Source organism: Coptis chinensis, chromosome 9 (genome assembly GCF_015680905.1).
Source record: "Coptis chinensis isolate HL-2020 chromosome 9, ASM1568090v1, whole genome shotgun sequence".
NCBI classification, from domain to species: Eukaryota; Viridiplantae; Streptophyta; class Magnoliopsida; order Ranunculales; family Ranunculaceae; genus Coptis; species Coptis chinensis.
The window spans coordinates 33317159-33342306 of NC_141464.1; the positions used below are offsets into that span (position 1 = coordinate 33317159).

General features: G+C 42.8%; 2 protein-coding genes and 3 long non-coding RNA genes across 6 annotated transcripts; 1 reads left to right on the top strand and 4 right to left on the bottom strand.

Annotated features, from left to right (window-relative positions):
- Positions 1 to 541: 541 nt before the first annotated feature.
- LOC147475623 (uncharacterized) lies at positions 542 to 9726 on the bottom strand. Of its 2 annotated transcripts, XR_015208044.1 has the most exons (4): positions 1622 to 1948; positions 1393 to 1463; positions 1043 to 1117; positions 542 to 927 (listed from the first exon to the last, which is right to left on the bottom strand). It is a non-coding gene; the product is annotated as an uncharacterized LOC147475623 (long non-coding RNA). The 2 variants fall into 2 exon arrangements; XR_015208043.1 differs by lacking the exons at positions 1393 to 1463; positions 1622 to 1948 and adding an exon at positions 9210 to 9726.
- A 2633-nt stretch (positions 9727 to 12359) lies between these two features.
- On the top strand, positions 12360 to 14145 carry LOC147475624 (uncharacterized). Its single transcript, XR_015209464.1, has 2 exons — positions 12360 to 12591; positions 13515 to 14145. It is a non-coding gene; the product is annotated as an uncharacterized LOC147475624 (long non-coding RNA).
- Positions 14146 to 14323: 178 nt separating this feature from the next.
- On the bottom strand, positions 14324 to 15728 carry LOC147475625 (uncharacterized). The gene is made up of 2 exons (XR_015208624.1): positions 15594 to 15728; positions 14324 to 15328 (listed from the first exon to the last, which is right to left on the bottom strand). It is a non-coding gene; the product is annotated as an uncharacterized LOC147475625 (long non-coding RNA).
- Positions 15729 to 20239: 4511 nt separating this feature from the next.
- On the bottom strand, positions 20240 to 21034 carry LOC147475626 (uncharacterized). The gene has a single exon (XM_086585473.1). It carries the CDS (start codon positions 21032 to 21034, stop codon positions 20240 to 20242), a length of 795 nt encoding a protein of 264 aa, XP_086441599.1.
- A 1537-nt stretch (positions 21035 to 22571) lies between these two features.
- Positions 22572 to 23543, bottom strand: LOC147475627 (uncharacterized). The gene has a single exon (XM_086585474.1). It carries the CDS (start codon positions 23541 to 23543, stop codon positions 22572 to 22574), a length of 972 nt encoding a protein of 323 aa, XP_086441600.1.
- Positions 23544 to 25148: the final 1605 nt, after the last annotated feature.

The window sequence follows — 25148 nt, forward strand, 5'->3', positions numbered from 1 at the left end:
TAAAGAAAAGTTCGTAATATACAACCTAATATGTGATTAAACATTAACAATGTGTTTTTAAACCACCCCCAAACAAAATCATGTTTTGTCCCCAAAGTATGGACTAAAAATAAAGGATAGAGATTACCATAGAAACGCTAAATATTCAAGAAGGACTCAAGTTCGAATCTCGTATCATTGGGGTTAGCAAGACGTGTGGTATTATGGTACCAGCTTCCTAGTGCTAAAAGGAGGAAACAAAATTTGCAACAAAAAGTAGACTGATAGGTACTTGAAAGAGAAAATTGGCATGTGTATGATGAAATGTAGCACCTACTGCATGTACCTGCCACACTGATATTTTTTCTTAAAAACATTCATATGATTAGGAGTAAACTTCCAAAGGATTCAATATAGAGTTTACCCCTTGAAGTTAAATACAAAATAACATATTCCCCACGACCAAGACAGTCTGGACATGTCACTATTATCGTTCTAAAACTTAAATCATTAGATTGGTTAAGGTGCACCCTTGTGTTGGCTTTTCTAGATTGGTCTAGCCTATATAACAGGATATCTTTACGCTCAAAATTTTGATGGATGAAAAAATGATGTTTTCAAAACATTGGCAATGAATTTGGCAAGGCAGACTTTACTATTCAACGGTCAAAAAATAAATAAAATAATAATGTAATAAAATGTAATGTAAATCTAGATAAGTCTAAGAGTATATTTTTTTCACTGTATTAAAGGTATATCAAAAATAAAATATTAGGTTATACAGGTTTCTAAGAGAATAGTTTCTATCACACATAGCAAACATAGATCAATATGGGATATGACGCTACATAAAGTAGAACGTTGTATAATAGGAAAAGAAAATAATAGTGAAGCTTAAAAAAGAGTACCTAAAATTTTGTAAAATCTATTCTCCAAATGGAAGGCAACCTGCAAAGCGGCAACAATAGTACACTGAATCAGATAGAGAATCAACATGAGGAATCTGAAGATGCGTGATTCACCTAAAAAATCCATGATTTAAAAAGAGGAAAGGAGTCATAACTCGAACTCAACACAATTGCTACTGGTGAACATTCATTAATAGTGTCATCTTGTTCACTTGACTCAACACCAACACCTGGACATTAATATCAATTAGCAATATCATATATGTAACTTTTCAATAGCCATCGGAAAAATAAAAAATCATTCGGCCTTAATCAAGAACAACAAATACATAATAGACAAATAGTATGAATCAATCAAATGGATGAATACAAAAAACTAAGAGAACTTTTTAAGTTGTGTCATGGTTTTCAATACTTGATAATAGTTATATTTGGATTAAAATGGTATGGATGGGAATAGAAATTTGAAATTTAACTAAGTACCGTGACTTAAAATTTGTTGTACCTCTGTCAAAGATTGCAATATTCAGTTCAAAACTCTTGTGTTCTGTAGTCAAATTTTTGTTGTACCTCGTTCTGCAGACATTTTATGCTTCTTGAAAAAAAAACATAAATCTTCAATAATAATTAAATTTACAGTACTTATATAATACCCTAATCTACAATGTTCTATATCACGTTACAAGTTTCCAACTTAAATTTACAGCAGTAAGTGTACAAAGATACAGAGTTACCTTAGGTCGTTACTTGAATTAGTAGAATTCCTTCACTCTTGATCTGTATATCCTCTATTATGGCAGAAGGAGATCAAAGAGGTGGAGCTTGAAGAAGGGGAATCTCAGCAGCTCACTACACCCGCTGATGCTTCACATTCCAATCAATTAGAAGAATTAGATGGGGATGCTAATGGCAGGCCTTCCAAGCCGCCAGATGGTGAAGAAGAATTTGCTGACGATGATGGAAGTATTTTTTTTTTCGATAATATAATGGAAGTATTTTGGGTTAGCGAGAAGAAAATAATAGATGGGTTTACTTCGTTTGTACTCTCTCTCTCTAGTCATTTCATTTTCTAAACGTCTAATTAATTTCCTTATTTAATTACCTAATTAAATTGCCAATTAATTGTATTTATGGTGGGCATACAATTCAATTTGATTTGATTGCATGGATTTGGTTTTTTAATTTACCACCACGTGAAATGACTGATTACTCCCATTCAAAAGGTGTTAAGCAATATTTCAATTTAAGGAGAAAATGGGTACGATAAATTCACTAAAAGAGAAAAAGACCAAGTTGTCCGTCTAAATAGTATTGGAGTGTTTTAATTTAATTATTCATCTAGGGGCATTATGCATAAGAAAAAGACCCGGATGAATTTAAGAGGCCACGATCATTATAGGATATGCTACTAGTAGTGATAAGAGACGAACAGAGAGATGATGTTTTTTAAAATTGTGGCTAGGAGAAAAAATCAGTGAATCTCAATTAAAAAAATAAAATACAAAATAAAATACAAAAAACAAAAAAAAAAAAAAAAAACAAAAAATATTGGGAAAACGCGTTCAATCGATATCCCCACTGAGATAGCTTGCACTTTGGACAATCTACAACTCCAATCCAAAAATCTAATCTTTCACTACAACCAACAACCACAAACCTAAACTATAGATATAACTACCACAAACAAGCAATATAAATATTATATAAAGTAAAACATACCACAACACAAAGATGGAACGTGGTTTGGCCAATGATGCCTACTTCCACAAGAGCAAATCATTTTATAAGTATGGGAATGAAGATTACAATCACTCCTCTCAAGTGTCTCCAAACTTACTAGATCTCTCTTCCCTCCTTACAAACTTTTTCTCTTTGCAAAGCTTTCCTCTCAATTTTGGTTGCTCTCAAAATTGGTTTCTCTCAAAGAATTGTGTTATTCAAAACCTAACTTTGGTTTTATAGTACTCTGAAATTTCAGAATATTTCGATAAAAACAAATCTCGATCGGTTCAACTGGGTCGTCTACACTTCTTAAAGCTGATCAGACCAGACCGACTTCGAAACAGGATCGAAGTAGGAACTTTAGAAGTGAGACAGTTCTGACGGGCCGTACATCAGTGGGAAAGTTTGCAGGACCAAGCCGACCATACTTCGCAATGTCATCCACTCTCCCAATACAACCTAGCTACTTGTTTTGCCAATCTTCCTCATGTGAAGGATAACACCCAACAATCTCTCCCACCTGAGCCATGAGGGGGGATACCTCCACGCATTCCCAAACCAACAGGAGGAGTGTGTTACCATTCTGGTGGTAGCACAACAAACATCAAACTTACCTTTCGGCAAGACTTTGGTCATCATATCCGACCCGTTCTTGTCAGTATGGATCTTCTCAATGCACAATTGCTTCTCTACAAGAACTTCTCTAATCCAATGATAACGCACATGTATGTGTTTGGATCTAGAATGAAAGCTCAGATTCTTGCTCAAATGGATGGCGCTCTGACTATCACATAGAACTACAAGTATTTTTTTGCTTTTAATTTTAGTTCATCGAATAACCTCTTCGGCCCATAGCATCTCTTTACAACACTTTCGGCTACATATATGCTAACTTCTATGGTAGAGAGGGCAACACATTTTTGCAACTTGGATTGCCAAGAAACTACTCCCCCTGCAAAAGTAAATAGATAACTGGAAGTGGACTTCATCGAGTCAACATCACCTGCCATGTATGCATCTGTGTAACATTCAAGTAAGGACTTACTCCCACCATAACACAAACACGCTTTAGAAGTGCCCTTGAGATATCTCAATATCCACTTAACACCTTCCCAATGCTCTTTACCCAGATTTGAGAGAAATCGGCTTACAACACCAACGGCGAAAGCAATATCTGGTCTTGTACACACCATTACATACATCAAACTATCCACTGTGGATGCATAACGAATCTTTTGCATTTTATTTTGCTCATGCTCACCTTTTGGACACTTATCTTTGGTCATGCAGAACTGGCCACCAAGCGGACAACTGACTGGCCAAGCTTGATCTAAGTTGAATCTCTTCAACACCTTCTCAATGTATCTTGCTTGGAAAAGCCACAACTTCCTACTCTTTCTGTCACGAGTGATCCGCATACCAAGTATCTGCTTTGTTTAACCCAAATCCTTCATCCCAAAGGACTTACTCAAGTCTTTCTTCAGCTTGGATATCTTGTTGATGTTTTGGCCAACTATCAACATATCATCCACATATAACAAGAGCACTATGAAATCTCCGACTAAAATTTTTGAACAAACACACAATGATCAGAAGCAAACTTCTTGTATCCATGCTTCACTATAAAGGCCTCAAACTTCATATACCACTATCTCGGTGCTTGCTTTAACCCATACAAACTCTTTTTCAGCTTGCATACCAGGTGCTCCTTGCCTTTGACCTCAAACCCCTCTGGCTGGTCCATGTAGACATCTTCCTCAAGATCCCCATGAAGAAAAGTTGTCTTGACATCTAGTTGCTCAACCTCTAGATTCATTCTTGCATCCAAACCCAATACCACCCTGATAGAAGTCATCTTAACTACAGGAGAGAAAATTTCATCAAAGTCAATACCTTTCCTTTGACCGAATCCCTTCACAACAAGGCGAACTTTGTGCCTTGGATGTGGATTATTCTCCTCATGCTTGACTTTGAAAATCCACTTATTCTTGAGAACTTTTCTTCCTTTCGGTTTCTTAACAAAGTCATAAGTGTGATTCTTATGCAAATAACTCATCTCATCTTGCATGGCCTTCAACCACTTCTCCTTGTCTATACCTTCAAGAGCCTCTTGATATTACATAAGTTCTCCACCATCAGATAGTAAAACATACGTATGTGATGGATACCTGGTTGAAGCTTGTCTTTCTCTCTCAAATCTCCTTACCCCATCTTCTTGTGGCTCAGGAGGATGCACTTCGTCTTGCTCAGGTGGTGGTTCATGCACTTCATCTGCATCTTCTATATCAATAGGTTCTATCCTATCATGAGCAATAGGATCATCATCATGAGCTTCAAACCCATGGTTCTCTGCATTCTCAATGCCTTCTACACATTCCACAGTAGGAACTTCTGGTTCTAACTCAACAAGATCATCAATGAAAACTTCTAGCTTCTCACCATTCTCAAAGTCTGCTATTGTTTGGTCTTCCACTAACACAATATCTCGACTTCGGATTACTTTCTTGTTGATCGGATCATAAAGTTTGTAGCCAAACTTCTCATCCCCATAACCCAGAAAAATACACTACTTAGCTTTGTCATCAAGCTTGGATCTCTCATCCTTGGGAATATGAACAAATGCCCTGCATCCAAATACCCTCAAGTATCCATAATCAACATCTCTGCCTAACCATACTCTCTCTGGATAATCACTATTCAGAGGTTTCGAAGGTGATAGATTGATCACATGTACGACTGTGCGCATTGCTTCTACCCAGTAACTTCTTGGTAACTTAGAGTGAGACAACATGCATCGCATCCTCTCTACAATGGTACGGTTCATCCTCTCCGCTATACCATTCTGTTGTGGTGTCTTGGGAACAGTCTGCTCTTGACGAATCCCATGACTCTTGCAGTACTCTTCAAATGACCCAATGTATTCTCCCCTATTATCTGAACGAATAAACTTCAAAGGCTTCCCTGTCTCTCTTTCCACCATGTTATGGAAAGTCTTGAACACGCCAAGTACTTTATCCTTGGTATTTAGACTATATGCCTATATCTTTCTTGATGCATCATCAATGAAAGTCAAGAAGTACAAAGCTCCCCCGTGGGACTTCACTTTCATAAGACCACATAAATCTGTGTGTACTAGCTCAAGGACATTCTCATTGCGGTGAGAGGGGAATCTTTGGAAAGACACCCTGTGTTATTTTCCAACCAAACAATGAGTACATCTATTTAAATGCGTACCTTTGATGTTTGGCAAGGCCTTTTGCTTGGCAAGAACTCCCATGCCTTTTTCTCCCATATGACATAGTCTCTTATGTCATAGTTCAGAGGAAGCTTCTTCTTGTGTCGCATTTAACTCTATTTTACACAAACTAGCCTGTGTCTTGTAAAACATGCAAGTTTTCTTCCCTTTGGCTACTATAATGGAACCTCTGCTCAGTTTTCATACCCCGTTACCAAACAAGTTTAGAAAGCCAGCATCATCTAACTTCCTAGCGGAAATTAGGCTTAGCCGAATGTCAGGGACATGTCTTACATCCTTGAGTGTCAAGGTGTAGCCGACATTGGTTTCTACATGAACATCCCCAATGCCTATAATCTTAGAGACGCCACTGTTACCTATCTTTACCTCACCAAATTCACCACAACTGTAGGTAGTGAAGAAGCTCTTGTGCGGTGTGACGTGATAGGACGCTCCTGTATCTATCACCCACTCTATATCCTAGCATGAGGTACTAACACAGCACTCACCACAATTTGACACAATTCCCACTAGACCATCGTCTACTAGTGCGGTAGTATCTCGACCTGTGCTTCCGTTCCTCTTTACCATGTCTTCATGTATACAGTTATTCTTCTCATCCCTTTTCAGTGTTCTACATTCATACCTGAAGTGACCCTTGGTGGCACAATAGTAACATTGTCTCTTTGCCTTAGGAGTATTAGTATCACCCCTAGATTTGCTTCTATCATCACCTCTAGAATGAGATGGTTTTCTGCTCTTACCTCTCCCCCGCTTCTCTATGACAAAGATCTCTGAGTGAGAGGAGCAGCTTTGTGAACCCCTTCTTGTCTCCTCATTTAACAATGCCCCGGTAGCCATTTCCATCGTAACAATTCCATCCGTGGCAGCTCCGCCAAAAGAAACTACCAAAGTCTCCCAACTGTCGGGTAGAGAGTTTAATAGTAACAAAGCCTCAACTTCGTCACCCGTATGAATCTTCATCAAATGCAGTTGATTGATGGTATTATGTACGTCATTAAGATGCTCAGATATTGAATAACCTTCTTTGTGCATCGTATTAGCAAACTTCTTAATGAGTAGCACTTTGTTTCTGTCCGACTTCCTCTCATAGTGGTCTTCGAGTTTCTTCCACAAGCCAAAAGCGGTAGTCTCTTAGGATACATGGTGGAAGACACTGTCGTCAATCCACTGTCGAATATACCCAATTGCTTTCCTGTCAAGCTTGCTCCACTCAGTCACGACAGTTGTTTCTGGTTTTATTCCTCCATTCTTAGTGGGTTGTGCCAAGTCCTTGTAATAGGGCAAGTCTTCCATCTTGGCTTTCCAAATAGTGTAGTTACCTTTATTTAGACTAGTCATGCGAGTATTTATAGAATGGTCTATCTCAACAAGCTATTTCAACTTAAACCTCCTCTCAGGAATTTTATCAAACACCTTCTAGGCAAGATTTAGATAACTATCTTCTGTGATTAATCTAACCTGGCTTTGATACCACTTATTGGGGAAAACGATACCAATTGATCTCCACTAAGATAGCTTGCACTTTGGACAATCTACTACTCCAACCCAAAAATCTAATCTTTCACTACAACCAACAACCACAAACCTAAACTATATATATAACTCACAAACAAGCAATAGAAATATTAGAGAAAGTAAAACATACCACAACACAAAGATGGAACGTAGTTCGGCCAATGATGCCTACTTCCACAAGAGCAAATCCTTTTATAAGTATGAGAAGGAAGATTACAATCACTCCTCTCAAGTCTCTCCAAACCTACTAGATCTCTTTTCTCTCCTTACAAACTTTTTCTCTTTGCAAAGGTTTCCTCTCAATTTTGGTTGCTCTCAAAATTGGTTTCTCTCAAAGATTTGTGTTATTCAAAGCCTAACTTTGGTTTTATAGTATTATGAAATTTCAAAATATTTCAACGAAAACGAATCTCGGTCGGTTCAACTAGGTCGTCCACACTTCTTAAAGTTGGTCAGACCAGACCGACTTTGAAACAGTATCGAAGTAGGAACTTTAGAAGTGAGACAGTTCTGATGGGCCGTCCATGAGTGGAAAAGTTGGCAGGACCAAGCCGACCATACTTCACAATGTCATCCACTCTCCCAATACAACCTAGCTTCTTGTTTTGCCAATCTTCCTCATGTGAGGGATAACGCCCAACAAAAAAAATCAATGAAAAATAATATTAAAAAAATCAAGAAATTCTAAAACATTTTGGCAAGGGCATTAGCTAGTTATATATACACTTCAAAGTGGGAATTTTTAAATGATACACATTTTGAAGCTCAATAACTAAGAAAATAAGAAAGACATGTCATCTCGCCTGTGTCCTAGCTTATTTTTATCGAATAATCTAAAAACCTCCCCAGAGATTTGGTTGATCCATGACCGGAAGCGGATGTATCCTGGAAAAATATACATAACTGGTATAAGGTATTGACAGGCAGTCACTAAACCAATTAAGTAAGCTGTGCATCCAAATCTAGAGATGTTTTCGCTCAGATTTCTATTTTCTACCAGCGTCAAGTTTAGTCCTGAAACAAATGCTTGTGCCATGCATTCAAGTGCCAAGACGGTAAAAACTTGTGAGCAATGTAACAAAAGGAATGTAGGTGGCAAACGGCGAACAAAATGTACACAGACAAGGGAAATCATGGCCACCATGGAGAGAAACATGGCCATTGCATCCCACCAGACAAATTCTTCGAACTTTTTATGTTTCACTAGAGTTGGCATTCCTTGGAGCGAATCATCACTTTGGCATCCCCCTGGCATTGTGAATCCTGCGGCAAATGTGACTGTGGTTACTAGGGTTGCGACCACCAGGAGAGTATTGGCTTTGTTCTTGTACCAGTCAATTGACATTATTCTTTGATATATCCCGCAGTGTAACATTTCCATCCGAACTCTTCTCCAACTGCAACACGGTGAACTTGCAAAATGCAGCAAGGTTGCAAAGACTAATTGCTACACATGTACATCTAGAATATTCAACTAATTAAAGACAGGAAAATGACCTATTAAATAATATATATTATTGCTTATATACTTATACATATAGATAGATGGAATTTCCAGCTTATTTGAAGCAAGAAAACTAGAAAAGTGATGTTTGAACACATACTCCCTTGGATCTAGTCTCGAACCGTAAGTACATTGTCTACTACATGGACACCTATTTGTTATCTCTATCGAACCGAGGCAACCAGCCCCTTCTACATCATCAGTACATTGGATTCCTAGTTGTTAATAGTCTTTCTCATAGTAATGGGAAAGAAAGAAGAATGAACACAAATGAACAATTTAGATAAATAAATAGCTAGATTAATGAAACGGTACTACATACCTGATGATCTTCCTTACTTTCATAACTTTGCATTCTTGCGATATCTAATGCTGTCCACCGTTTTCTGTTTAAAGTCGAGACATCTACTCTCTTATCTCTAACCAGAAGATTTACCATGTAAGGATAACTTTTGATAGAAGCACAATGCAGAGGAGTATTGCCATCTTTATCAATGCCATTTATAAGGCTCTCAAGCTTCTTCTCTTGTAATATGTATCTAATCACGCCTACTTGCTGACATTCAACGGCCATATGAAGTATATTTTGGCCTTTTCTATCGACCAAGTCTTTTAGATCTGGGCAATACCGTAACAATTCTTTTATTACTCTGATCCGGCCAAAATGAACTGACATGTGAATTGGAGCAGATCCATCTATGTCAAAAGAATAGGCTGGCGAATAATCTAACTCCAATAGCATCGCCACCAACTCGTGGAACCCAAGTGTTGATGCGAAATGAAGAGGAGTTCTTCTATTGTTGTCTGCCTGTTTCACGAGTTCTGGCTTTGTTTTTAGCAACAACTTGGCTATAACTGTTCGAAGTACCGAGCAGGATTAATAATGTCGTTATAAAAAGCAAGTTAATATGTTATAATTTTTTTTTTAATTGGCAAGCCTATTTTAAATTAGATCAGTAACTCTTTGATGCTAGTGGGGTTTGAGCAGACCTCTGGTATCATCACCCAAAGATTTTACCGACTTTGCTAGTAGTCACCTACATCTGTTATAATTATTAACATCAAATCGATTCTAAAGCTTCTTCTTCTTCTCGTTTTTTTCTTTCGATCTATTTTGGATTAAGTTGTAGGGTTGAGGCATACCCTTCCCTGTTTCATTAAACCAAAGTATGATGAAACTCACAGTTCTCCCTGATATATAAGTGCTTGTTATAGGGAGGATCAGTTACAGAGAACATGGTATGCAACCTGACAACCCTTACCAAAGCGGGAAGTTGAATCTAACATCAATAGTACACAAAATAATAGTATGACTTATGATCTACAAAGTTAATCTCTAGATGTCAACCTATGTATTACCTAAAAAAACTAAATTACCGAAAGTTTCATGAAATTTTCGGGAAAGTTTTGTTCTCCGTGGCAATCCATACTTTCAGTGAATCCAAAGTTTCTGTATGAGTGAACATTTCATTAATGGTTTTGTTTGATTTTTCAATATTTTCCAAAAATTTCAAGAACATTTCATGAAAGTTTCGCTTTTCAAATTCATCAAATCCGAAATTTGTTTCCTTGACTATTACCTAACTACACTGGATAAAGAATATAATCAGACCGATATCATACACTCACAGCTCTGGTAATGACAAATAACTACACTGGATAGATAATAATCTATAGTTTATACCATAGTACAAAATATCAGGATATGGGTATTTATCGATATTCAATTTCTGGATATGTATCGTGGATATATCCCTCTCTTTGGGGATATTTGACATTGTTTCACATGCAAATATCGTGGATATATCCAAAATATCAATAAATATCGTAGATATTGTGGATATTTATTGATATATCATGATATATTATTTATATTTATTTGAAATATAATGGTAAATATTAAATACAATTGTTATATATACAAAATATCGCCAAATATCACAAAATACCCATAAATATCACAAATATCGCAAATATTATCGAAATATAACTGATATTTGCAGTCGTATATATCTCTAAACATATCGTGATATTTAAATATTTTTTTTTGAAATATGGATAAATATCTTCAAATATCGTGATATATCGAGATATTTTGTACTATGGTTTATACTATAGATTTGGTTCAAGCAGTGGGCTACAAAACAAGTAAAACACTCAAATGTTCTGATTGTGCTTTTAATCTAGCTCCCGTACAAAGAGATGACACAGTTTTGAAATGGGCACTGGACGTGTACGTGAATAATCCTTTTTAAATCTTTTCTTTTTTCGTCAAGGCTGTATGCAATCATTCTAGTTTGTGGATGAGCCGATCCATTTACTGTTAATTATTTCTAATTTTCTATGAAAGAATAAAATAATATTACCTGGCTTTTTATTAATAATGGCCGCGTGTAAAGCTTTTCGACCATTGGGTCCTTTGTAAGAAGAGTCTGGTTCCTCTATAACTGGTATAGAGATTGACACATACATCTCGTATCTCAGCACGCACACACACATTTCGGAGCACACACACAGATATCGAGGCACACACACACATCTCGGATTCGGATCAACGGCGAGATAACACGGTTACAGAGATGATCTCTGTACCCGGTTGTAGAGATCTCGAACTGTTGTAAGAAACATGTTCAGCTTTCAAGATTTGCTTAATGATATCTAGCTCCCCCTTTTCCACCGCAAGATACAGTGGAGACTCACCAGCATAGCTATTCAAACATAGCAGTTCAGGGTCTTCTTTGATGAGCAATTTTACCATCTCAAGGTTACAGTTTCTCACTGCTTCATGCATCACGATGTCGTTCTTTCCATTGCCCTTCCTTATAAGACTGCTTTCAGTTGCTTCACCTTGGCCTATTTCTAGGTCTCTTAGGGCATCACCAATGCAGGCCCTTAAAATAGAGGGCCACATCAGCTTTTTCAAGGTGTGTATGAAGGAGCAAATTGGTATAGAGGATCTTCAAAATTGGGTTCTATAGTGCACACCTTCAAAATCAAGATTAAATGTTTAGAAATCTATCATAGCTCATATGTTGTGGGTACGGTAATATTCTATGTGGCCTCTCAAGTGGTAGGTCGCATGTTCGATTCTCAGCTTGAACATTGTTTCTTTTTTGTTTTTTGTAATTGAACAGAAAAACAAATCACAACAAGTAAGCACGCTGGGGTTCGAACTTGGGTTGAAAGTCAAATAGCGAAAATGCGGGGCAACTGGAAAGTGGAAAATCACCGATAAAATTAGAGACAGTTATAAAGGATGGTAATATTAGAGTCCCGTATAGGGGTTGCATTGGAAGAGAGTTTTTCCTTTGCTCCCTCAAATTTGAAGATAGAGGGCTATATGAAGGACCCATTGGTGATGCCCTTAAATGTGAACTGAAATAAGTTTTAGCACAATCAATTAGATAATTTACTATCTCGAAATGACTAGCTCTTGCAGCTACATGTAGTGTGGTACGCAGGCTGAGTTAGCACGAGTGAAAAGTATTGGGCATCCCCTAATACTACACTGACACAAGATATCGACACAGTGAACCAACACACTGAGGTGGCTGGTAACGTGTCATGTCCACGTAAGCAAAGTCAAGAGACCATTTTTCTTTTCGTTTCTGTTTCTGCGATCAAAAACCCTTATTACCTTCTCGCGCGCTCTCTCTCTCTCCTCCACTACTACTGGAAATCGAAAATTGGAATAACCCAAAATGGTACTTTTCCTTCCTCCTACCGCACACACAACTTCCATCCTCCTACCGCAACTTTACTGGAACTCACCCCTCCCGCACACACACCACCACCACCCCAGAGTTTTTTCTCTTTTTCAATTTCACAAACAGGGAAGAGCTTCTGGCATATGTTAATGCATTGCAAGCACAAGTTGAAAGGCTCTATATTCTGATCTCTTGTTGTCAGACAATTTGCATAAAATTTGTTATGTTTTCTATTTTTGATGGTTTCCTAGCTATGATCAATCGCTTGCTTCCAAACCTAGTTTTGCATTACGTTTCTGATTTTCCATATTGCACCATACCATCTTTTATTAGTTCACTTATCTTATTTGTTTTATTAGTCAATATTTTGTTCAATTTGATGAATAAGTACGTTTCATTTTCAATATAATATGTTGTTGTCATGTTGATCTATGGTTGCCTTGATTTTCAGCATTAGGCCATGTCAGAATAACTGTACCTTAAGCACGATTCTGCATTTCATAGGAAGAATGGTTTTATGAATCTCAACGTAAAAGCATGGCTGAAAGTGCAAGTTTTGTTTATAAATGATAGCTATTCTAAGTCCACCCAATTTTAATTAACACATCCAAAGGCTTGACAGGCTGGTTTCTGTTAGTGTCAAAGGTCACACTATACATAATGACTTCAAATCTCTTGTCATTTTTCAAGCAGCAAGCATTTCTTGTAAATCCCCTACAAGAATCAGTAGTGTAAAGCAGCACACATTCATGTTTCCAAAATTTAATCCATATCCTTAAGAAAAAGGTAGTGTAACGTGTGCAATCAGATGAATCTTTGTCGGAGTGGTTCATTGTTGTTTAAGAGTTCTTATTAAGGTTTAAACCCATTTTCGTTTCTTCCAAATTATGAAAACTTAACAGTTGTCATCATTTTGACAGACAACAAAGTGATACAAAGCAGGTTCTTGAAGAGAGGATGGAGTCCTGTTCAGATACTATTGACTTGCTTCCATTGACAAAGCACGTGGACTTGTCAGATGAGAATGTGGATAAAGCATGTCTCAGCGATTCGAGATCAATATCAATTTCTAGGGATGGTGTAGTTCAGTTGGATGTTGATCAGGTTCATCCCCAATCCATAGGGGATGGTGAGTGGAGTGATATCCAGGCAACAGATTCAAGGATATCTGATGTAAAGGAAATCATGCCCGAGGCAACAGGTACTAGCTTAGATATTCTTGTGATAACTCTGCCAGTTGATGACCACCGTGAGCATGACGGAAACTCGTTTCATCAACCTTGATATTTGACGTCTGTAAAAGAACTTAAAAAATATGAGTCCATAAGTTTTTTTGAGTGACATTATTTGTAGCAGTCAGTTCAGTTCAATCAATTTATAGATCTCTGTCTGTGTCCAACTTTGGGTGTATGTATGTCTTTGAAATCTTTTAACTTATATATATCCAAATTGGTGATAAGTGCTGGTGTAACACTATAACGCTGATTTTTGAAACAGTTAGAGATTATGTATTTATGTTGATGGTGATATCAAGGATATCTGTTGTAAAAATTTCAAGATAGTGACAATTGTGTTTATATGAAACCAATGAAAGCGAACTGCAGAGGTGTTAACATAGGAGTAATTGACATTTTGATATTTGCGTTTAAAGCCTCTGGATAAACAACTTGCAATTGTATTTCATTCTGCGGCATTGATTTTGTTTTCAGTCAGAAATTGCAAAAAATGATTTAGTGAATTAACACTACTCAAAGAGGCAAAAGATCCAATTGATTTTTCAAGAGTGTAAACACTGAGAAAAAGCCATCCTCTTCTAAAAAATCAAGAAAGCTTAGTTACATCTTCTTTGGAAACAGTACAGTAAGGTTACAAATTCTGTAATGAACAAGATCTCAAATGATTGTCAAATCAATGTATACAGCTTCAGTTGATGATATTGAGAAAAAGGCTTTCAACAATATGCAAGTGCAACTCGGACCTTCTTAGCAGCTGATGTGGACAAGCATAATTCACTCCCTCCAAAATTTCGCTTGGCCTGAAAATTACTACCATGTGATATCTGCTTCACAAATTCAGTGAAGCGGGTCCAGTTATCACGTTCAAATAGAGTCTGCCCCATTCTTAGAAAGTTGAAGGAGAAGAACAGCTCGTCAAGACCGTCTGAATAAACCCTGGACATCTTCAGCACCTACTGCAATGACTAGTTATTGAGTCTTACGGCAGAATTTTCACCATCAAGAGGTAGATCAGATGCCCTGGCAGCCAACAGAATTTGTCTAAGCAACCCTTCTGAACTGCTGAGTGGATGCATCTGCTTCTCCTCTGAGTCTCTCATTTCAAAGCCAACACAGCATAAGATCACTCCATACCTACCAAAGAGGCAAGCTATGGGGAGGTATCCATCTCTGATAGAGGTATTGTAGTAACCAACAGTCAACTCAGATGGATGAGATTCGGTGCCATAGTGCCAGAGCATCCCTGCCAATTTCCCAGAAATGCTTACTCCAGTCCCCCAAAATATGGTTTATGCCGTCAGACACAGCCTCTCCCCATGTAGAAGCAACATACCAGATTACCATTCAAGAAAAAATCTGCCGTATTCCAAGACCCATCACTTAAAAAATTATGTTTCTTCTGGATTCTGCATCAAATTGCCAGCTCCAAGAGGACCACCATTTCCCCACTCTCGCATTCCAACCTCTTGTGCGCATACATTCAGAGAAGCAAGCATATACTGTACAATTGAAGAGAAGAAAATTGAATCTTCAGGAATCCCATTGTATAACATTACACAAGGTATAGTTGTATAGTGTATAATGTTTATACAAACAAATGTGGCAAAACTATAAATTCCATATCATAGCACCTTAAGAACAAACTGTCATAGCAGGAACCCCTCCCTTTTACCCCACAAAATCGTTAACAAACTGTCAATTACCCTTATAATTCAGATTCACGACCAAAATGATGTCCTAAACAAAATGGAATTTAACACATACCAAAATCCAAGTTGTTACAACCCGATCGCTGTTACTGTCATTATTCCCTGGTTCTTAAAGCACTATTCCCCTACTCTCTGTTGGCCGCTCTCCTCTCTTTTCTTAGGTTTTCCCTCGTATCTTAATGAATCCTCCTCATTTCCTCTCTTCCTCTTTCTATTTATATCTCTTTCTTCCTCCATCCAGGCCCTCCACCTGTCCCTCAATCTCGCGGTCTCCTTCTCTCCGCGTGTAGGGTTTCCGTACTGCGGCCATGTGCCTTAGCTCTGATCCTGTACGCCGTGGCTAAATTCCTTTTGTCGACTCGGGCGCATCCTCCCTTTGATATTTCGGACCCCCATACTACCACTACACCCCCTCTCGAGTCCGCGACCATTTGGTGATCGGGGAGTTGAGAGTTCACCATGTCACGTGTTCTATCCGCGGCCCCAAAAATTCTCTTTCACCGCTGGACTCACGAGTCCCCTCGCAATTATGACTTGTGTCCCTCGTTCCTTGTGCATCCACGCGTCACACACCGATCCGATCCCTTCGGTGTCGCCTCGATTTCAGCCCCCTTCAATTACTCTCTTTGCCCCTTCCTCTTATAAAAGCCATTTCGATTCTTTCTCTCCTCCATTCGGTCTTTCATTTTCTTCCCGGTTGCTCTCTCCCTCTCTCTCTTCCTCCTCGGTTAACTACTCTCGGTCACGCGCAGGTCGTCCTTCTGTTTTCTTTTCTTTGAGGTTTTTGTTCCTGCTTCCCCCCTTCCCTCGGGTTGGTCCCTTTTCCTCTCTAGTCCATTTATTTGCTATATTGCGTGTTTCTCTCTTGAATTTGAGAATTTCGGTTTCTCCTCTCTCCATCTGTCTTGGACAGGTGACTTCTTCCCCGACCTCGATGTCGGTTTCGGATCCGACACCTCATCCTCCTCCCCCCGTCCCATGGTGTCGCCTCCCCTCTCACCCCCGACCGGATCGAGGCTCCTTCCACCCGTGAAGCCCGCTTTGCCCCACCCCCCCCACCCCCGCCCCACGGACCTAACCTCGAAGCTGTTAAATGCTTTACGAGAATACCGCCGACATCATCTTAGAGCATGTCCCTGCCTTAACACACTACCCTCACTTGGTTCCCTACAAACCGGGCTGTCTAGTAGCCACGGTAGGGCAGATTGTAGCTGGCCTCCGTTTGCCCCTCACCCGTCTTGACATCGAGGTGTGCAATCACTTCAACATCCCTCCCTGCCAAGGCATCGGCAATTTCTGGAGGGTCATGTATGCTGCGAACCACTACAACCGGTCCGAAGTCCCCAAAATAACATTCTGCGACATGACTGCTCATTTTTACATAAAAAAGAGCACCAAGGATGTCAGCATGGGATACCACTCTTTCTGCGTTCACCCTAGAAAACAGCACTTTATCCTCCGTGTCACCTCCTCGGACAAGTTGTGGCACCATTTCCCCTTTACATCTCTGGGAACTTCCTCTCCACGGATCTTCCTCCCTACCTGAACCTTAATCACCTGGCTTTTCTCCCCAGCGGTGAGTCTGCCTCTCTACTAATCCCCTTGGTATAGGTCTTTTGTTCTCCCACCTAACTTGACCGTTTTCTTTTACAGGTTGGCGTCCGGACTCAAAGTCGCAGCCCTACGATAATTTCTTTTCCACCACCTTTCGGAAGATCCGCGACCTGGGACCAGCATAATCCGCGATACTTGGGATTGATCCTGTCACCGCCACTCCCCTCCTCTCCGATCCTCAACTGAAGTTTATTGGAAAATATTGTTCCCCTTTTTATCGCCCCCCACCGCCCAAAGAGAGAAAGCCTCGGGACACACCCCCTCCCAAGAAGAAGCCCCACCCCAAGAAAGCTTCCCCACCACAGACCAGTCCACTGTCCCCCACCTTCATCCTCTGCTTCACCACATCATTCCGCTGATCCTCACCCTTATCGGTCCCTGACCGCTTGGGAAGACCAATACTCGTCCCCTCATTCACCCTCCACAACTTCTCCCCATCCAGACATGGGCGCCCACAAACGTAAGCTCTTTGACAGCGACTCAGATGAGGAGGCGGTCTCCGTTGTTGTCCCTACGGCCACGGCTCAATCCTCTCCTCCCCCGGCGTCTAAACGTCCACGGTCTCAGGCGTCTGAAGAGGACCCTGCCCATCAGTCCACCGAACACCCTGCTGCTCCCTCTCGTGCCGAGTAGCGGTCTGGGAAGGAGGTGGCTCTCCGCTCCGAAAAAGGGGGCACTGAGCCCATTCCTACTTTCTGCCCCACTTTCAAGGTTCGAAACCGCACTCTCAACATCCGCGATTCGGCCTTGGACAACGCTGCAGTGGCCTCTTCTCTGTTCTACGAGTCTCATCTTCCTAGGGACATGGCGTATGCCGACGGGGGAACGTTTGACTCTCACCGGACCTCATTTTACACTGGTTGGGAGAAGGTACTCTCTCCTTCGTACTGGGTGTCTTTCCTTTCCTCCCTCTGAATACTCTAACTCCATTTACTTCTTTTCAGATGAGCTTGGACATCTCTTACATGATCTGAGGCCTCTTTGGTGCAAGGGCCAGGATCGACCAATTGGACGGTGACGTTGCCCGCCTGGAGCAAAAGAACGCGGCCGCGGACTTAGAGAAGCTCAAAGCACAAGACGAGCTGAAGACTGCTGAGGCCGCCCACCTCGCTTACATGGATAAGGTTAATGACCGCTTGAGTAATCAGCGGGAAACCCTCCTAGCGCAGCATACTGCCGCTCTTGCCTCCCTCTCCGAGAAGCACCAGACTGAAATGGAAGCTCTCCATAAGCAGCATGACACCGACATGGACGAGCTCCAGGATCACTTCCGGCCCAGGCTGACAAGAGATTGGCCAAGAAGATCAAGGAGGAGCATGAGCGGCTTATCAAAGAAAGACGGCTTCTTCCTGAAGCCCCGGCCGCTGCCCCCCTTTCTGAGGTTGCTGCACCACCTCTGAAATCTGCTCCCGTGGTCAATGAGGCCGCTGTCCTAGTGGTCGGGGTGATAGACGCTACTGCGGATGCCGTCATCGAGGAAGCCGAGTCAGTGATCCGTGAAAATGCTTGAGTGTGTTTCACTTGAAATGGCCCATTTTGTGCCCTGGCCAGGCTTCTTTTGCTGCAGTTTTGTAGTACTTATGATACATTTTATTTTATTTTTACTCTATCTGGTTGAGGATAACTGATTGTGGTATTTATCTTATATTTTGTCTTTATGCCTTCCAAGTGTTCTTGTCGGCCTCCGACACCTGTGTGACTTTAACCATAGTGAACCTCTATCATCGTCTTCATCCGTTTGGTCGGGAGCGCTCTATTCATTTGCCCCATGTTTAGGTCGGGGCCCCGCCCTTCCTCTCTACACATGTCGGACCCCTTGTCCGCGGCGATAGGAAGCCTCTTCGCTTCCTCTTGCCGGCATCTCATATCTTGTCCGGGGCGACTCCTCTCGTCCCGGCCAACCGACTGAACCGCACCGTCATGGACAACTCTTTTTGCCCCGACTGAGTTCTAGACCTCTCGTCCTTGGAAGGCTCCCCCCTTCCGTTCCCTTTACTCTGAAGGCAGTAAAAATTCATGCGACATTACCCATCTCAAAAGTGCTAAGGTTTTATATATGTACAACTAGCTCATGCAGTTTATAGCCACTTCCATTACATTTACTCATGAAATTTTTTCAGCAGCCTTACATTCCACGGTTTTCAACCGTTTTCCCTTCAAGGTCCATGACTTTGTAGGTGCCCGATCCTCCCACCTCAACCACCAAATAAGGTCCCTCCCACGTTGGACCCGGCTTTCCCTAAGCTCACTTTCACGGTATTGGGGGTCACCCGCCGAAGTACCTTGTCTCCCACCTTAAAGCTCCTTAGTTTCACCTTCTTGTTGTATTGACGTTGGAGGCGGCGATGGTACTCTTCTAGTCGATGCGCTTGCGGTGTGTCTTTTCTTTCTTGCCTAGATTCATATCTCCGGCGGGATGCCCCGGTTTGATCCATCCTCGGCGGCTAAGGTTCTAGTGGTCGCTGCCACCATTTCGTTGGTATCACGGCCTCCACACCATATGCTAACGAAAAGGGGTCTCCTTTGTAGTGGTCCGCGGAGTTGTCCGATAGGCCCACAGTACATGATTGAGCTCGTCGGCCCAAGACCCTTTCTTGTCCTCCAGTTTTCTCTTGAGATTGTTTAGTATGGTCTTGTTGAAGGATTCCGCCTGCCCATTGCCCTCAGGGTTGTACGAGGCCGAGAATCCCTGCTTCACATGATAGGCCTGCAGAAAGCTCTTAACTCTCGATCCCGTGAACTGCGTTCCATTATCCGTAATGATAGCATAAGGCAACCCGAAACGATAAATAATGTTCTCCCACAAGAACTTGATCACTTGGACCTCCTTTACCAATTGCAGAGGTACGGCCTCGATCCACTTTGTAAAGTAGTCCGTTGCGACCAACAGAAACCTCCTCTTACCTCTAGACGTGGGCAGCGGCCCCACTATGTCGAGGGCCCACATTGCAAATGGCCATGGGCTAGATACACAGTGCAGCGGCTCTGCTGGGGCCCATATTAATTGAGCAAATCTTTGACATTTCTCACACTTTCTGGCAAATTCCACAGCATCTCTTTTCATGTGCGGCCAAAAGTAACCTTGTGTTAACAACACAGGTACCGCCGTCCGTCCGGCCAACCGAATGGCTCCCGCAGATCTCGCCCGTCGTTTTCGGCGAGCACCTCTTGAGCCAGCTTCGGCCCCAAACATTTCAACAAAGGCCCGTTGAAGTTTCTTCGATATAATTCTCCTCTAATCAGTGTGTATCTCCGAGACGCTTGTTCCAATCTCCGCCTTTCTCTAGGGTCGGTCACCTCAACCCTTTCCAAGAACTGCTTGAAAGGCCCCATCCATCCATCGTCTCCCTCCGCTGTACTCATTACCTCCAGTCTTTCCTCGGTACTCGGTCTGCTCAATTTCCTTATCTTGATTGTCCTTTCTTCAGACCCTGGATTGGCGGCAGCCATGTAGGCCAGAGCATCGGCGTGGCGGTTCTCCCCACGGTTCAGATGGATGAATCGGATTTGGTCGAACTTTGAGGCCCACACCTGCAGGACCCCCAAATACCTTGCCATTCTAGGACATCTAGCCATGAACCCTCCATTCGCCCGGCATACCACCAAATTGGAGTCAGAGTATACGGTGAGTACCTTCACGCCCAGGCCTTCTGCCATTCTCATGCCCGCGATTACCGCTTCATACTCTGCCTCGTTATTTGATGCTGCGAAGCCCAATTTCATCATCTGCTCTAATCTATCGTTCTCCGGAGTGACCAATACCACGCCTATTCCGATGCCTGCATCCGTTGCCGATCCATCGGCAAACACCCTCCAACCATTCCGTACATCCCATGGGTTCAAACAATCCAGTTCCTCTTCTCTCTCGGGTTCCAAAACCATCTCCTCCCCCTAGGTAGGATCCTCTGCTGGGAACTCCGCCAAGAACTCCGCCACTGCCTGTGCCTTCACAGCCGTCCTAACTTGATACTGAATCTCATATGAACTAAGCATCACAGCCCATTTCAGCATTCTCCCTGACTTTTCTGCCCTCAGAGCCTGCTTAAGGGGCAAGTTGGTTACCACAATCACTGCGTGGGCTTCGAAATAGGGTTTGACCCGGTGAGAACACCAAGGCAAGGGCGTACTTCTCTACTCGGCTGTACCTAGTCTCCGCATCTAACAAGGTCTTGCTCTGGAAGTACACTGGTCTTTCTATTTTACCCACTACCCGGACGAGGACCGAGCTGATCGCATAATCTGTGACACTCAGGTACAAAAATAACTTTTCTCCTACTTCGGGCCGCGACAACAGCGGCGTTTCCTCTAGATACCTTTTAAGCCCCTGGAATGCCTCTTCGCACTCCGCTGTCCATTTGAAATTCGTGGTGTTCCTCAACAGCCGATACAGGGGCCTACATTTGTCGGATGACTTTGAGATGAATCTGTTGAGAGCCGCGACTCTCCAACCGGCCGCACCTCCTTCCTTCTTCATGCGTGGTGGCGGCATCTCCACCAGTGATCTTATCTGTTCGGGGTTTGCCTCTATTCCCCGCTGTGTCATAATATACCCCAGAAATTTCCCCATGGTAACTCCAAATGTGCATTTCTCTGGGTTGAGTTTCAAATTGTGGACCCGCAGTATCTAGAACATCTCCTTCAACCCCTCCAGGTGCTCTGGTTCTGACATGCTTTTCTCCACCATATCATCGATGTATATCTCAATGCCCCTTCGGATTTTGCCCTCAAACATTTTCTCCCCCAATCGCTGGAAAGTAGCCCCTGCATTCTTCAACCCAAATGGCATCCTCGTATAGCAGTATGTGCCTCTTTCCACAACGAATGAGGTATTCTCCTGATCAGGTCCATACATCGCAACCTAGTTGTACCCCATGGTCGCATCCATAAATGAGAATATGCTGAATCCCGCCGTCCTGTCTACCAATTCGTCCACTCGCGGCATAGGATAACTGTCCTTCGGGCACTCTAGGTTTACGTCCGTGAAGTCAACACACATTCACACCTTCCCATTTTTCTTTGGAACCGCGACTATATTGGACAGCCATTCCGTGAACTCCACCTCTCTTATGATTCCTGCGCTCTTTAGCCTGGCAACCTCTTCCCGGATTCCTTCTGCGTATTTAGTTCTCATCCCCTCTCTCTTCGTCTTCACCGGCCGGCGGCCCTCCCTCATATGTAAGCGATGACATGCGAATTCCGGATCTAAACCTGTGACATCCTCTATCCCCCAAGCAAATACGTCCTTGTTCTCCACCAAACACTGCACCAACTTATCTTTCCATTCGCCCGTCAATCTCGACCCAATCAACGTCAACTTCTCCTCTCCGCCCTCTCCCAAGTTCACTTTTTCTGTTTCATCTAAAGTCTTCGGAACCATCGCGGCCTCTTCAGCCCCTTCCACGGCCCCGCACTATAATTGCTATGCCGGCCTCTTCCTAGGGTTCACCGGTCCACATCCCGGCCCGTGGGACATCCTCTTAATGGTGTTCTGGTGACTATTCTTGAAGGCCACCTGATCTACGCGAACCTCGTATGTTCCCGCAGGGGTAGGGAAGCGTATGACTTGATAATAGGTCGAGGGTACCGCTCTCATCTCATGTATCCATCTCCTCCCCAGGATCGCGTTGTATTGGGAATGGGAGTCGACCACCATAAATCTTGAGAACACCGTCACCGAACCCGTTGTTACCGGCAGCAGAAGTTCACCCATAGGCTCCGTGACGCTCCCATTGAATCCATACAAACTAGTCCGCGGAGGTCTTAGTTGCCCCGGGTCGATCCCCATCTCTTCAAGAGCTCCCTTGAACAGCAAATCCACGGCGCTGCCACAGTCAATCAGGACTCTTTTGACCACATAATTACCCATCGCTACCGTAATGACTAGCGCATCCTCATGTGGAGTGTCCACGGTTCGGAGATCTGCACTAGAGAATGCAATCCTCTCTTCCCCGCTCGTTAGCTCCGTGCCGTATCTCTGCCCTCGGTGGGACTCATTGACTTGTTGAATACTCGCTGTCCTCCTGACCTTATCCCGGTGGGCATTGTGACTCAGTGCTTCCCCACTGAAGATAACATTTATGGTTCCCAATATTCTTCCTGCGGCGGGCACCGGCTCCCTATTTTGTGGTTCCGCTACAAATTCCCTCATCACTCCCTTCTCTACTAATCTCTGAACCAACCATTTTAAGGCATAGCAATCGTTTGTTTCATGATTGTGCACCTGGTGATACTCGCAGTACGGCTTGTTAGGCATTTCGGCAGGAAAGGTTCGCGGCCCTTCATATCCCGGCAAGTTTTTTATCAACGGCAGTATCTCACTCAATGGTCTCGCCAAGGGCACCTGTTCCACCTCGCGGTATGGCTTTTTCCCCCTCTGCTCCCTGCGCACCATTTCTCTTCCCCTCCCCGGCCGTGATGACTGACCGCGGTACCTCTCCCCACCTCTGTCTTCTCCCTTTGTCTTTCTGCGCTCTCTTCCTTTTTCTACCGCTGTAACTGCCTTGGCTCCCTTCTTTGAGTCCTTCTACATAGTGTCCTCATATCTAATATACTTCTCTACCCGCGGATATAGCTCGTGCAGTGTTGCAATCTCATTCTTCGCCACGGACTGATGTACCGCCGTCCCCGGTCGTAGCCCCCTCTCGAACGCTATTACCGCCGTCCTCTCATCCAAATTCTCCACTTTAAGCGTCTCCGCCTTGAAGAGACATAGATACTCCCTGACTGATTTGGCGGACCTTTGTCTGACATTAAATAAGGTCGCGATGTCTAGCACCCTCCTCTTCTGATGTATAAAATGATCAACAAACGCTTGCTCCAACTCTTGGAAATTGGTTATACTCCTTGACGGTAACCAATAGTACCAGTCGGAAGCCCCCCCTTTAAGACTGGCCGGGAACATCATAAACCGCAGACCATCGTACCTCGCCTCTTGCCAGAGAGGCATCTGCTGCCGAAAGTGATGGATGTGATCTGCCGGATCTCCCGTTCCATCGTATCTCTCGAATCTTGGCTGATTGAAACGTTTTGGTACCTCAGAAGTCCATATCGCATCTACCAGGGGGTTGCAGTTCAGTCCCGCCACCACCTGGCTGGCCACGCCCGTCTAAACCTTCGTTCGCAGAAGATTTGCCTCCCGGTCATTGTTTATCATTTGTTGGACTTGCTCCATCGTTAATCCAGTCACCGGGTTGTCCACCAGAGTCGGTCCCTGTCCCTCCTCCTCCTCTGCCTTTTCGTTCTCCGATTCCTCCCCTGTCTCTTCTCCGGACTCCTCCTTACTCCTCTCTCTTTCTCTTCTCAGCTCCTCATTTTCCTCCCTCAGCCTTTCAATCTCTTCCCGCATAAGCCGAGCTTCTTCTTCTCCCCTTCCCTCCTCTCGCTCTCGCTCTTCCCCTTCCTCCACCGCCGCTTCTGGCATTTGTTCTAGGACTCTTATCTTTCGAGGTCTACCCGCTGCCTTCTTTGGTGCCATTTCAACTGTCCCCACAGACGGCGCCAAATGTTACAACCCAATCGCTGTTACTGTCACTATTCCCTGGTTCTTATAGCACTATTCCCCCCTACTCTCTGTTGGCCGCTCTCCTCTCTTTTCTTAGGTTTTCCCTCGTATCTTAATGAATCCTCCTCATTTCCACTCTTCCTCTTTCTCTTTATATCTCTTTCTTCCTCCATCCAGGCCCTCCACCTGTCCCTCAATCTCGCGGTCTCCTTCTCTCCGCGTGTAGGGTTCAGATCATCGCGGCCATGTGCCTTAGCTCTGATCTTGTACGCCGCGGCTAAATTCCTTTCGTCGACTCGGGCGCATCCTCCCTTTGATATTTCGGACCCCCATACTACCACTACACAAGTCTTGCACTCCCGCTCTGAAGGTAATTTTATTCGTAACAACCAATGAGTGAAGAATTGCTTGAAACCTGTAGAGATTGGAGCTGGGAGATGGGTTGCAATGTAAATAAATGCAAATAAATTTATTTATTTAACAACCAATGAGTGA